Source organism: Rana temporaria, chromosome 3, assembly GCF_905171775.1.
Source record: "Rana temporaria chromosome 3, aRanTem1.1, whole genome shotgun sequence".
Classification (NCBI taxonomy): Eukaryota; Metazoa; Chordata; class Amphibia; order Anura; family Ranidae; genus Rana; species Rana temporaria.
Window position 1 is genome coordinate 129,578,163 of NC_053491.1, and position 14,149 is coordinate 129,592,311.

At 47.7% G+C, this 14,149-nt stretch overlaps 1 protein-coding gene across 1 annotated transcript in view; it reads left to right on the forward strand.

The window, feature by feature from the left end:
- Positions 1-14,149, forward strand: part of ELAPOR2 (endosome-lysosome associated apoptosis and autophagy regulator family member 2) — a 159,249-nt gene that overhangs the window by 106,499 nt on the left and 38,601 nt on the right. The window contains exons 12-13 of the mRNA XM_040343432.1: positions 1,297-1,399; positions 12,217-12,354. Coding sequence (XP_040199366.1) covers positions 1,297-1,399; positions 12,217-12,354 — 241 coding nt within the window. The remainder of the gene's footprint in view (positions 1-1,296; positions 1,400-12,216; positions 12,355-14,149) is intronic.

The window sequence follows — 14,149 nt, forward strand, 5'->3', positions numbered from 1 at the left end:
GCACATTGCAGGGATCTCAATAAACTTTGTTGCAAATTCCTACCTGTTTCTGCTCTGAAGAAAGAGCTGTTTGTTGTGTGCAGGGTGAATCTGAATATGAGGGACTTTTTCATTATCAATCAGCTGGTTCTTATGAGAAAAATTGCTGTGTCATCCCTTTAGAAGGGATTAACCCCTAAGAGCATCACGCCATAAATTACATTTTTTTTGCAGCTGACACCTAAAATCTGACTTGTGTCTTAGTACAAACTTCTGTGACAATAATCACACAAGTACGTAATTACATTTCTGGAAGCGTTTCATATACCAATAATGTACATGCAGGGGTAGGCAACCTCAGCCCTCCAGCTGTGTTGAAACTACAAATCCCATCACACTTCTGCCTCTAGGAGTCATGCCTGTGATTGTCAGGGTCTTGCAATGTCTCATGGGACGTGTAGTCTCAAAACATCTGTAGGGCCGAGGTTGCCTGCCCCCTGGACAGAATGCCTCCAGGCTGCTATATTGCTTTGAATTTTACCAAAAACGACAGCGCTGCAGATTGAAAAGGAAAGGTAATTTTTATTAGCATTTAATTACAATGTGGATTGTGTAACAATTATATATGCAATAATATTTTTTTATTTGCTTCTTTCCCCATGAAATTGGAGTTACCCTTTAACATTCTTGTGACAATGCAGATCCACTTGTGCATGATGGACACTGTAATAAAAAATAAAATAAATTAGAGGGTGATGGAATAGTATAGTAAATGGAATCATATTTATAAGGATAAACAGATTCTATTTACTACACTATGTCAGCGCCCTCTGGTGTACATTTTGTATTACAGTTGTGATGATCTCAATCTGTAAACAAAGCTGAGGCCTCGTACACACGACCAAGTTTCTCGGCAAAAACCAGCAAGAAGCTTGCTGGGTTTTTTTTTTGCCGAGGAAACCGGTCGTGTGTACACTTTTCAACGAGGAAACCGCCGAGGATCTCGTCGGGCCAAAAAGAGAGCATGTCTTCTTTTTCCCCAACGGCAATGGGAAAAGTTGGCTCGCCGAGATCCTCGGCGGCTTCACAAGGAACTCGACGAGCAAAACGATGTGTTTCGCCCGTCGAGTTCCTCGGCCGTGTGTACGAGGCCTGAGAGGTAAAGGATTCAATTGCTCTTCTGCTGTAAATATTTGTATTATCTTAAATGCCTTGAGCATCGTGGAAGCCCTAAACTGGCTGTATAGAATAGAATAACAAAATAAAAGTTGTAAAATGGAGTTTAAGTGTACAAATAATTTTTCTTTACAATATTAGGCCTCTAACATCAATGACTGGGACAAATGATGCAGAGCTGGGCAGGATTACATTTGTGTTTGAAACTATTTGTTCAGCAGACTGCGTGTTTTACTTCATGGTGGTAAGTGATACCTCTGGAAATATTGCTGGTGATTGACAATTATTTTTTTAATAATTTATAAAAAATAAAGCTGTAGTAATTTCAGTTTCTGTGCACTTGTGTGTATTTGTTAGCAGCGATGGCAGAAAAATATTGATAATTGAAGCAGTTATTAATGTTAATTTTATGTATGCTTTAAAAGTGTTTTTTTTTTGTTAGGGGCATCAAGGTTATTTATTTAATAAATTGGGACAAACAAATGGAAAAAAATCAGTGACTATATTGATATTATTTTTTTTTTTTGTAAAATCTTTATTTGTGGACGGCATGATAATACATTACAACTTATGTTGTCAAAGGCATCATACATCAAACAATAAGCCATCCATTTTTGTTATTTCTTTTCAACATAACAGAGAAAAAGACAGGGGATGCACATAGTCCCACCGGGGCCCAGTGGCCGTACTAACATCACAAAGGGAGGCTGGAGAATCGGGTGGCGGACCGAGGACGGTGGCCACCTCCCCCATACAGTACACCTACGTTGAGATTTAAGATACAGAGGTGGCACACCATCCTCCAGGTATTAAAAGGGGTTTTCCGGAACCCTAAGGGCCCCAAGGAGGGGCCGGGAGCCGAAGGCCGACCCAACCCGTCCGACGGACAAAAGAAAAAAGAAACCAATTGCACTGTGCAAGGTATAGGGGAAAGCCGGCCGGGCACGCACGAAGGAAGGGGGGCCTCAAAGGACCTCCAACTTACCTTCCTCCCTGCGGCAATCCCCGCCGACCCCCTCAGCAATCGACAGATCCGCCCCGGGGCAGCAAAAAAGGGGCCTCACCTCAGAAGAGGCCAGGCTGCCCCCCCGGGAGCCGGCTGCCGAGTCCGTCCGACTAGTCAGGGCCCCCAGCACCCACCCCCCCAGCGCACCAGCCACCAGGACCCCCAGTGCCACCACAACGCCCTTAGGCCCCTAGGGGGAGAGCAAAGAGAAAGGGGAAGAGGGGGAGGAAAGGGAAGGAACGAGAGGAAAAGATAGGGAGAGAAAAAAGGGATAGAGAAGGGTTAGAATCAGAAGGAACGTACCTGAGACCAGACATCCAGCTCCGCCCCCGCGCCACACGCCACCACCAATTCACAATGATAGCGACTAAAAGAGGACGACACTCAAGAAATTCAGAGCAGCTCAGCCAAGGGTAGAGCTGCAGGTTATTGGGCCCGAGGTCTCTGCTTAAGGGAGGGGTCTGCTAACTCCAACAATGCCACATCTAAGCTAGATGACACAAGTCTCGAGTCCAAGAAGTACTCCGTCCAGGCCGACCAGGTGCTAGAATAGCGCTCCCGCGTATTCCTACAAGTGGCAATCCAGTCCTCTGCCTCCCGCATCTCATCCACTCTACGAATCCATTCCTCCCTGCTGGGAACCTGTGGGCGCTTCCAATATATTGGAAGTAGCCGTTTTGCTGCATTCAGGAGATGAGGCAGTAGACTGCGCTTATATTGGCTCGTCGGCATGGGAGGAATGTGCAACAGAAAGTGGGTCGGGGAGAAAGGGACGTCCAGGTCTAGTATATCCTTAATCTGGGATTGTACATCTAACCAGAAAGGTCTGATCACCGGGCAGTCCCACCAAATATGCAAGAGCGTGCCCCTGTGGCCGCAGCCCCTCCAGCACCTGTCAGACACCAAAGGGTAGATTCTAGCTAAGTCCGCAGGTACACGGTACCAACGCGACAGCAATTTATAATTTGTTTCTTGGGTCTTGGAGTCAATTGAGCTAGATCGAGTGAATTGGTACAGTTGCGTCAGCTGGCTGGGGGTAAAAGTCATTTCTAAGTCTCGTTCCCATGTCCGGACAAAAGCGGGCTTCCGTGTGGGGGTCGCAAAGCTAAGTAAGCGGTAAAGTTCAGAGATCATATGTGGAATCGGTTCCTCTTCAATAAAGAGGCGTTCAAAGGCTTTAAGCGTGGAGGTATCCCTGATCGAGTCCCCGTGGGTCTCAAAAAAGTGATGAAGCTGTCGATAGCGCCAAAAGTCCATGGGAAAGGACCCATACCGTCCTCTAAGCGTCTCTAAGGTCAAAAGCTTACCGTCTCGTAGCAATTTACCGCAGCTAGGATTACTATCGTCCACCCACGGCCCGAAAAAACCCACCTGTTCCCCCGGTGCGAACCACAGGAAACCACCCAGTGGGGCTAAAGAGGACACAGGGGGGGCCAACGCCAGCCGAGCATTGAGCCGGTCCCAGATCCTCAAGGTCTGGACCGTCAGCGGGGAAACAGAGTCCGACAGTCCTCTATCCCCCCGGGACAGCCAAGGGGCATAGGAAAGGTTCCTACCCGCCATACATTTCTCCATGGAAACCCAGATCTTAGAGGTAGTGTGGAAGCGCCAATTAAGTATCCTCTGTAGGATAATCGCCCTGTGGTATCTCTGAAAATCGGGGAGACCCAGTCCCCCTGCCTCTCTCGGGCGCGTAAGCAACCGAAGTGCGATCCTCCGGTCGTTCCAAATAAATTTAGAGATCAGAGTGGACACTTGGGTAAAGAAAGCCCTAGGAAGGGACATGGGCAGCATCTGCATATAAAACAGGATGCGAGGCAAGATATTCATCTTCACTACAGCCAACCTCCCCAGCCAGGTAAAGGCCATCTTAGTCCAAATGGCCAAGTCCTTTTTCACTGTGGCTAGCAAGGGGGGGAAGTTGGCTGCATAGAGGGTATCGTACCTATCCGTCAGCCGGACACCTAAATATTTCAGAGAGGATTTTGCCCAGGTAAATGGGAAAGCCGTCTGTAACCGGTCAGTGCGGGTGACATCTGTATAGGGAGTACCGTATTTATCGCGGTATAACGCGCTCTGGCGTATACCGCGCACCCCCAAAGTGGCCCCCAATCCTGTGGGAAAAAAAGATTTTTTGTTTTTTTTTCGTACTTACAGTTTTGATGTCTTGCGCGGCGTCCATCTGCGGCCTCGTCGGGTCCGGCGTCCTTCTGCGGCTTCGGGTGTCCTCTTCGGCGGGTCCGGCGTCCGTCTTCGGCGGGTCGGGCGTCCATCTTCGGCGGGTCCGGTGTCCATCTTCGGCGGGTCCGGTGTCCATCTTCGGCGGGTCCGGCGTCCATCTTCGGCGGGTCCGGCGTCCTTCGGCGGCGTCCTCCCGCTCGTTTCCCGCCACGACTTTGAATACTGCGCCCGCATATACAGGGAGTGCAGAATTATTAGGCAAATTAGTATTTTGACCACATCATCCTCTTTATGCATGTTGTCTTACTCCAAGCTGTATAGGCTCGAAAGCCTATTACCAATTAAGCATATTAGGTGATGTGCATCTCTGTAATGAGAAGGTGTGTGGTCTAATGACATCAACACCCTATATCAGGTGTGCATAATTATTAGGCAACTTCCTTTCCTTTGGCAAAATGGGTCAAAAGAAGGACTTGACAGGCTCAGAAAAGTCAAAAATAGTGAGATATCTTGCAGAGGGATGCAGCACTCTTAAAATTGCAAAGCTTCTGAAGCGTGATCATCGAACAATCAAGCGTTTCATTCAAAATAGTCAACAGGGTCGCAAGAAGCATGTGGAAAAACCAAGGCGCAAAATAACTGCCCATGAACGGAGAAAAGTCAAGCGTGCAGCTGCCAAGATGCCACTTGCCACCAGTTTGGCCATATTTCAGAGCTGCAACATCACTGGAGTGCCCAAAAGCACAAGGTGTGCAATACTCAGAGACATGGCCAAGGTAAGAAAGGCTGAAAGACGACCACCACTGAACAAGACACACAAGCTGAAACGTCAAGACTGGGCCAAGAAATATCTCAAGACTGATTTTTCTATGGTTTTATGGACTGATGAAATGAGAGTGAGTCTTGATGGGCCAGATGGATGGGCCCGTGGCTGGATTGGTAAAGGGCAGAGAGCTCCAGTCCGACTCAGACGCCAGCAAGGTGGAGGTGGAGTACTGGTTTGGGCTGGTATCATCAAAGATGAGCTTGTGGGGCCTTTTCGGGTTGAGGATGGAGTCAAGCTCAACTCCCAGTCCTACTGCCAGTTTCTGGAAGACACCTTCTTCAAGCAGTGGTACAGGAAGAAGTCTGCATCCTTCAAGAAAAACATGATTTTCATGCAGGACAATGCTCCATCACATGCGTCCAAGTACTCCACAGCCTGGCTGGCAAGAAAGGGTATAAAAGAAGAAAAACTAATGACATGGCCTCCTTGTTCACCTGATCTGAACCCCATTGAGAACCTGTGGTCCATCATCAAATGTGAGATTTACAAGGAGGGAAAACAGTACACCTCTCTGAACAGTGTCTGGGAGGCTGTGGTTGCTGCTGCACGCAATGTTGATGGTGAACAGATCAAAACACTGACAGAATCCATGGATGGCAGGCTTTTGAGTGTCCTTGCAAAGAAAGGTGGCTATATTGGTCACTGATTTGTTTTTGTTTTGTTTTTGAATGTCAGAAATGTATATTTGTGAATGTTGAGATGTTATATTGGTTTCACTGGTAAAAATAAATAATTTAAATGGGTATTTATATTTTTTTTGTTAAGTTGCCTAATAATTTTGCACAGTAATAGTCACCTGCACACACAGATATCACCTAAAATAGCTAAAACTAAAAACAAACTAAAAACTACTTCCAAAAATATTCAGCTTTGATATTAATGAGTTTTTTGGGTTCATTGAGAACATGGTTGTTGTTCAATAATAAAATTAATCCTCAAAAATACAACTTGCCTAATAATTCTGCACTCCCTGTAGCGAGCGCAGTACACTCGTGAATCTTCGGGCAGGCTCGGGCGCCTCTCGCACTGACGTCCTGTACGCTCAGGACGTCAGGACGTCAGTACGAGAGGCGCCGAGACTGGCCGAAGATTCACGAGTGTACTGCGCTCGCTATATGCGGGCGCAGTATTCAAACTCATGGCGGGAAAGCGGGTATCGGCGTATATCGCGCACCCACGATTTTGCCCTGATTTTCAGGGCAAAATAGTGCGCGGTATACGCCGATAAATACGGTATTTCGGACTTTGAGTAATTATTTTTAAAATTTGAAAGTGTTCCAAAATGGTTAAGTTCCCGTAGCAAATTTGGCAACGAGATCAGGGGCTCCGTCAAGTGGAACAACACATCATCAGCGTATGCCGAAAGCTTGTGTTCAGTGTGGCCCACCATCAGTCCTTTAATGTCAACATTTGCCCGGACGGTGCGTAAGAAAGGCTCGAGTACCAGGGCAAACAAGATGGGCGACAGCGGACACCCCTGCCTCGTGCCATTTCTGATCGGGAATCTGTGGGAAAGGAATCCATTAACCTTTACCTGGGCACTTGGGTCTGAGTACAGCGCCATAATCCAGGTCAGCATATGTGCACGAAGGCCCATGGTTTCAAGCACGGCCTGGAGATAGCTCCAGTCCACCCGATCGAAGGCCTTCTCCGCGTCTGTGGAGAGGATAAGATACGGGGAGGAGTCGGTCGAGGTACGTGCCCAGTGAATGAGCTGAATTGCTCTGACAGAGTTGTCCCGGGCCTCCCGGCCCGCGACAAACCCCGTCTGGTCAGGGTGGACAATTAACGGGATCAGGTGTTTCAGTCTGGTGGCGAGAATTTTTGCTAGGATTTTTACATCCACATTCAGGAGGGATATGGGTCTGTAACTTTGGGGCTGGGTCGGGTCTTTCCCATCTTTGGGAATAACTGAGATATGAGCTAACAATGCCTCACTAGGAATGGCGCTTCCTTCTGCTATGGAGTTGAAATAGGCACACATCGACCCAGATAGCAGAGGCAGGAACTGACTATAGTAGGCTTTAGTGAATCCGTCAGGGCCGGGGCTCTTGCCATTGGGCAGAGACTTCACCGTGGCCTCTATCTCCGCGGGGGTGATCGGGGATTCTAATTGGGTGGCCTGTTCGTCTGTCAGCGAGGGAAGACCAGACGCCTTCAGGTAGTCATGTATGTCAGTGAGTCTCGAGTCAGTACCCCCGGTGGGGCGCGTCGAGCCTAAGTCATACAGGGTAGCATAGTAATCTCGGAACCCAGAGGCTATTTGGGAGGACCTGACCGCCAGTGACCCAGAGGGTAGGCAGAGCTTGTGTATCAACATTTGTGCACGCTTCTTCCTGAGTGCCCTGGCGAGCATACGGCCACATTTATTACCGTGCTCATAGTATTTATGCGACATATAGCGCAGCTGCCTACGCGCCTGGCGGTCTAGAAGTCGCAAAAATAGTTCCCTCAGATCAGTCAACTCCCGCAGAGCCTCCGGGCCACCGGTATGCTTATGCCGAAGTTCAGCCGTTTGGAGAGCCTGCAGCACCCTGTTGAAGTCTGCCTGACGGGCTTTCTTCAGTCTAGATCCCTGGGAGATCAGTTCACCCCTCACTACCGCCTTGTGGCCCTCCCACACAATGCCCTTACTCATACCCTCCGTGGTGTTTTCCCGAAAATAATGGGTCAAAACTTCCTTCACTCCCGAGACAGCTACCTCGTCGTCCAGTAGGGATTCGTTTAGCCGCCACGACCAGGCCCGACGGGCATCCGGCCGTAGGGCCAACGTGGCTGTCACAGGGGCATGGTCTGATATAGTAAGATTCCTGATAGACGCAGCTTGCAGTACCTCCAGAGCTAGGTGGTCTACACAGATGAGGTCTATACGGGTGTAGACGTCGTGGACCTTCGAGTAGTAAATGTAGTCTCTGTCAGCCGGGTGCAGAACACGCCAGCTATCAACCAGTCGGTGAGACTGAAGGGACAGACGGAAGTGTCTAAGGAAAGCGTGCGAATGGGAGGGCCGGTTGCGGGAGGTGTCCAGCTGTGGATCGGGGCTAACGTTAAAGTCACCACCCAGGACCAAGGCCCCTTCTCTAAAGTCCGCCAGGGCGTCCAGTGTGCTGTCGAGGAATGAGAGTTGACCCGAGTTAGGGGCATAAATCGTGGCGACGGTAAGTGTCTGGCCCAAAACCGATCCCTTTAAAAAAACATATCTTCCCAGGGTGTCTAACTTGCTGTCAGTAACTTGGAAGGGGCAAGATTTGTGTATGGCAATGGCCGTGCCCTTAGACTTGGCATCCGGGGAGTTACTCAGGAACCATTGGCTGTACAAGTGAGTCGGGAGCTTGGGCAGGGACTGGGGCGTAAAATGTGTTTCCTGCAGAAGGACCACCTGCGCCCCAGACCTCTTCAGTTCCCACCACAATTTACTACGTTTACACGGGGAGCAAAGACCTCGGACATTATATGAAATTACCTTAAGTGACGCCATCGGAAGATCTGGTCGCGGAGAGGTGTTTTATCCCTGGGGCGGGCGCAGCGCGGAGGACGGAGCCAGAGGCCGTTCCTGTGAGAAAACAGCAAGCAAAAGAGAAAGAATAGAAAGATAAAAAAGAGAGACAGCAGTTATCAGAGAAACAAATACACAGAACATACGCTTGCAGGGGGGTAAAAAAACCCTGCCAAAACAACAAGGGGATGAGTCCCGGGTTCAACCCTCCAAGGGAGGGGTCTCCGGGGCCCATTCCCATTTCCAAATAGGAAAATATACCTAATAAGGTACGGCCTACGGGGGGAACGTGGACCTACACGAGAGGGCAGGGTGCAAGGGTCAGTCCCCGCACACCACCGCTTTGCTAACATAGAACATTCAATTAGGAGAGGCAATCTGCTCAGTAAAATGCGATTATAAAAAGAAAAAACCATATAAGAAAAAACAATGAGTCAGGGTTAAGCTAACATAGTGAGAACACACGGACTCGGATGCCAGGGGAATCATCTGACGGGACAGGGCCCGATCAGGACCAGTCTCCAGGGTCGGGGATAGGGAGTCCAGGACCGACACTCGGCATCAACAGTGGCCCCATACCCTACTGCAGGCCTTACCAAGGCGCACTGCGCCGCTATGACTGGGGCTTCCCACCCACACCCAGACATCCCCGCAAAGTCCAGACATAAAAGGGGGGCTCACAGGTAGCAGTTAGTGAGGGCAAGGGGGGAGTGCAAATAGCCACTAAAGAGTATCAGAAAGGGGCATATAGTGTCAGACCCATCAATGCCCCGGGGAGTCCGCAAATGGGGGTGCTCAGACAATTCCCTCCAGTCAGGAAAGTCCACCGGGTCCAATCCCAGTGTATCCAAAAAATGCGGGAGGTCATCCTTGTTGCGCAGTGTGGCCTGCCGGCCATCCTTGGATGCTTGGAGATAGAAGGGGAACCCCCAGCGATAGGTCAGGCCTGCTTTTTGCATAGCTTCTAGCAGCGGGCGGAGGGCTCTACGCTGCATAAGTGTGCGCCGCGAAATATCCTGATAAAAGGAAAGTTTAGCCCCGTCAAAGTCAAAGTATTGCTTCCCTCGCATCTTCTGCATAATTCTGTCCTTCAGGGTATACTTGTGGAGCTTGCAAATTACGTCTCTGGGATTATCCACATCCTGAGAAGGAGGTCTAAGGGCCCTGTGGGCGCGGTCGATCTCAATGGGAGCTGTGGCAGGTAGACCCAGTATCTCCCTGAATACATCTTCCAGCGTGGGGACAATGTCTTTGGGTGCAGTCGCCTCTGGCAGACCGCTTATGCGAATATTAGCCCTCCTGCTGCGATTTTCAAAATCATGAAGCTGGCAGAGTAATGCTTCAATTTTTTGATCCTGGGCACTGCATCTGTCCTGTAACATGGAGATTACTGGCAAGGCCTCCTCCAGCCTCTGTTCCACTGACTCCATTCTGGCCCCCAAATGATTAGTATCTGCCTTTAGCTGTGCTATGTCTGCAGTAAAGGCCTTCTCCACCCTGGCAGTAAATTTTTCTAAATCAGCACATGTGGGGAGAGACCAAATATGGCGCTTCAGATCCCCATCATTCAGGACGTCTGCCATGTCAGGGCCCTGTCCATGGGAGGTGGAGGATCCCGGGGAGGGAGGGGGAGCAGTGTCACTCACCAGCTCCGGAGAGGAGATCTGGGTGTCTGCCAACTCCTGCTGCTGCTGCTGCTGGAACGTAGCCTTCTGTGCCGCTTTGGATGTCTTTGCTGCTTTAGGCGTCGGCGCCATCTTGGAGGCTTCTGGGCCCGGTCCCCGGGCTCCGCCGAAGAAGGCGTCCAGCTGCTCCTGCCGGGTCCCCTCCGGTCTCGCCTGCTGGGAGAGTGCCCGCCGTCCCTGGGACATCGTGTGAGCTGATTGGGGAGCGAATCACCCCTCTGTGCTGCGATTAAGGCCGCGGTGTGCGAGGAGCTGAGGCGATGCACGTCCTCACTCCTCCATAGCCAAGCCACGCCCCCCTATTGATATTATTTTAAAAACATCCTGACCAGTATGCTTACCTTTGAGGATAGGCCTTACATGTTCTGTCTGCCTAGTATTTAAGATGTTGTACAAACCACAATGAGTTTACCCAATGTTCTAGGCACACACCCCCTTTCCACATGGTCAGAGACTTGCAGAGCTGTGCTGTGAATAGACCAGCTCTCTGCTAATCTATTTATAGAACCCAATTCAGGCTGGTTTTATCACAGTTGACTGTCAACTAGCAACTGTAAGCTAACCATTTTATTTAGTGACAGGGGCTTTGACTAGCGTTCATAGAGCTTTAACAAAGCGTGTCCGAAGCTTTGTTTTGAAGCAAGTGTAAACTAGCCATTAATGTGTGTTGAAGCCGAAGCAAGTATAAATGAGCCCTAATGCAAATGTATACTAAAGCGGTTAGGTGGAAGTCAGATAACTAGCATATTTAGATGTCTAGGTCAGTAATGGCATTTTATTGATGGTGCCCTGGGCCTCTCAATAAAGCATCCCATTAACTGGTGGTTAGTTGTGCTTGACCCACTCTAATAAAAGTATATCCTAGTTGGTGGTCATTGATGCCTTATAAATGTAATAAAAGCTCCCATACTGCCAGTGGAAATAGATCCGCACTTCGCAGTAACAGGGCTTCTCAGAGAGAATCATGTGGATCCATGTCTGGGATAGATGTCTGCCCTTTATTAGGTTAAGCTAGCATCCCTTACACATTTATTTTCTTTAAACATTTTCTCTTAGGCCTCGTACACACGATAGGTTAACCAGAGGACAACGGTCTGATGGACCGTTTTCATCGGTCAAAACCGATCGTGTGTGGGCCCCATAGGTTGTTTAACCATAGGTTAAAAAAAAGCCAACTTGCTTTAAATTTAACCAATGGATTCCTAACCGATAGGTCAAAACCAATCGTTAGTAGGCACAACCATTGGTTAAAAATCCACGCATGCTCAGAATCAAGTCGACACATGCTTGGAAGCATTGAACTTTTTTTCAGCACGTCGTTGTGTTTTACGACACCACGTTCTGACACGATCAGTCAGCTTCATCGGTTAACCGATGACAACGGTCCTTCAGACTAGAGTGATCGTGTGTACGAGGCTTAAGAATTCACAGGGGTTGCCAGTGCCTGTAGTATCTCTAAGCCCTTAGATTTATTATGTCTGTTAATGGCAATGTTATTTTTCAAGGTATTTATTTTCCATCACTGTCCTTTACATTTGTGGTTGATAATGGTTGTATATAAACCCAAAATCAAATTTTAAGTATGTTTGGCATCAAATTTTGCTCTATACAGTTTTTATAAGCAAATAATTATTTTGTAAATCTGGTATAAAGTTTATTGTGTGGAGATACTGACATTAACTGAACTCCCTGGTGCATACTGACAACGCTAAGCTGCTGCCTGCAAATGAGCAGCAGGGTTGTCAGCCTGCCTTGTGTTCTCCCCCATGTCATTGGTCTATTACATGGGGGGCTGTTAAAACCTGGACATTGGAGATATTGTTTCATTTGATTTTATTTTTGTGAATTTTTTCTCATTTTTTTATAGGATGTAAACAGAAAAACAACAAGTGTGGTAGAATCATGGGGAGGAAATCGGGAAAAGCAGTCTTACACTCACATCATACCCAAGAATGCTACATACATGTTTACATGGGCATTTCAGAAAACCAACCAAGCACAATATGTAAGTATATTACCTACTGAAGTATTTCATTTCGAGAATACAAGTTAACGATAGTATGAAACACTTGTCAGCTAGTATGGTATTCACCATTCTATTTCAGTGTGCTTTGAACAGTCTGTGAAATAGTGTAAATTCTTTAAAAAAATGAACAGATTTAATGATACAGGAACCTAACACATTCATTATTTTATACTGATTATCAGGTTTGGGACAAAGGGTGGGCAGAAGGGAAGGCTTCCCTGGGCACTGTGATATGTGTGTGTGTGTGTGTGGGGGGGGGGGGGGGCAGTACAAAACAGATAACAGTGCACACATTCAAGAATTACATTTATCCTGGAAGGCTAGTTAAAAACACCTGAACATATTAAAAAAAATACGGGAGTGTAGTCACACTATATGGTCATATTGCAGTAAGTGGGCTTAGCACTATTGGCCATATAGTGTGACCAAACCCCCGTATTTTTATTTTTTTAATATGTTCAGATGTTTTTAACTATCCTTGCAGGATAAATGTCATTCTTGAATGTGTGCGCTGTAATCTGTTTGTTGGTCTTATAGCAGCACCATCTTGAATTTAAACGCATTTTAGGGTGTGGCCCCCCAAGTATGTTTTTGTGTGTGTGTGGGGGGGGGGGGCACCTTGGGGAGATTGGGGTGGGGATTTGTGTTGGGAGGGGTAATTTAGAGGGTGGCAGGGGATAAGAATTGTTCTAGGACGGTAAATTAGGAGGGTTGCTAAGAATGCTGATTTGGGGGGGATTTGTGTTTGGGAAGAGGATTTGTGCCAAAAGAGGGGGGATTTGGTGCATTTGTGCTAGAAGAAGTGATTTGGTAGAGAGGGGCGGTCATTTGTGCTAAGAGGGATTTTTTTTTTGGGGGGGGGGGGTTGTGCTAGTAGGAAAAATCTATTTTTTTTTCTATTTTTTTCCAGGATTTTTTTTTTTTTTTAGGGTGGAACTCCACTTTAAGTCAATCCTTATTCTTCTGGCTGAAAGATTTGCATTAAATGGTTTCAGTTCAGAAGATTTGGGCACCATAAATATGGTCCCTGGAAATACCATAGACAAATCTTTTTAAAGCGGGGGTTCACCCTTAGAGGGCACTTTTTCCCCTTAGATTCCTGCTCGTTTTCTCTAGGGGAATCGGCTATTTGTTGTAAAATATGTGCAGTACTTACCCGTTTACGAGATGCATCCTCTCCGTCGCTTCCGGGTATGGGCTTCGGGAATGGGCGTTCCTTCTTGATTGACAGTCTTCCGAGAGGCTTCCGACGGTCGCATCCATCGCGTCACGATTTTCCGAAAGAAGCCGAACGTCGGTGCGCAGGCGCAGTATAGAGCCGCACCGACGTTCGGCTTCTTTCGGCTACGAGTGACGCGATGGATGCGACCGTCGGAAGCCTCTCGGAAGAATGTCAATCAAGAAGGAACGCCCGCTCCTGAAGACCCATACCCGGAAGCGACGGAAGAAGATGCAGCTCGAAAACGGGTAAGTACTGCTCATATTTTAATACAAATAGCCGATTCCCCTAGACCGAACGAGCAGGAATCTAAGGGGAGAAAAAAAAAAATTTAACAAATGGGTGAACTCCCGCTTTAATATGCTATCTTTTAAACTCCTATATAAATATCTTGCTCTATGGAATTTACATTTGCTATCATAGATAACTTTAGAAATAACAAGAGCAGTTTTTTTATCTTGGTTGTTTGTGTAGGCAGAGGCATAATACACTCTTAATAAGACTGTCTTCATTTATTTAAAAGGCCATTGATCACATGTTTAATGTTTTGAGATT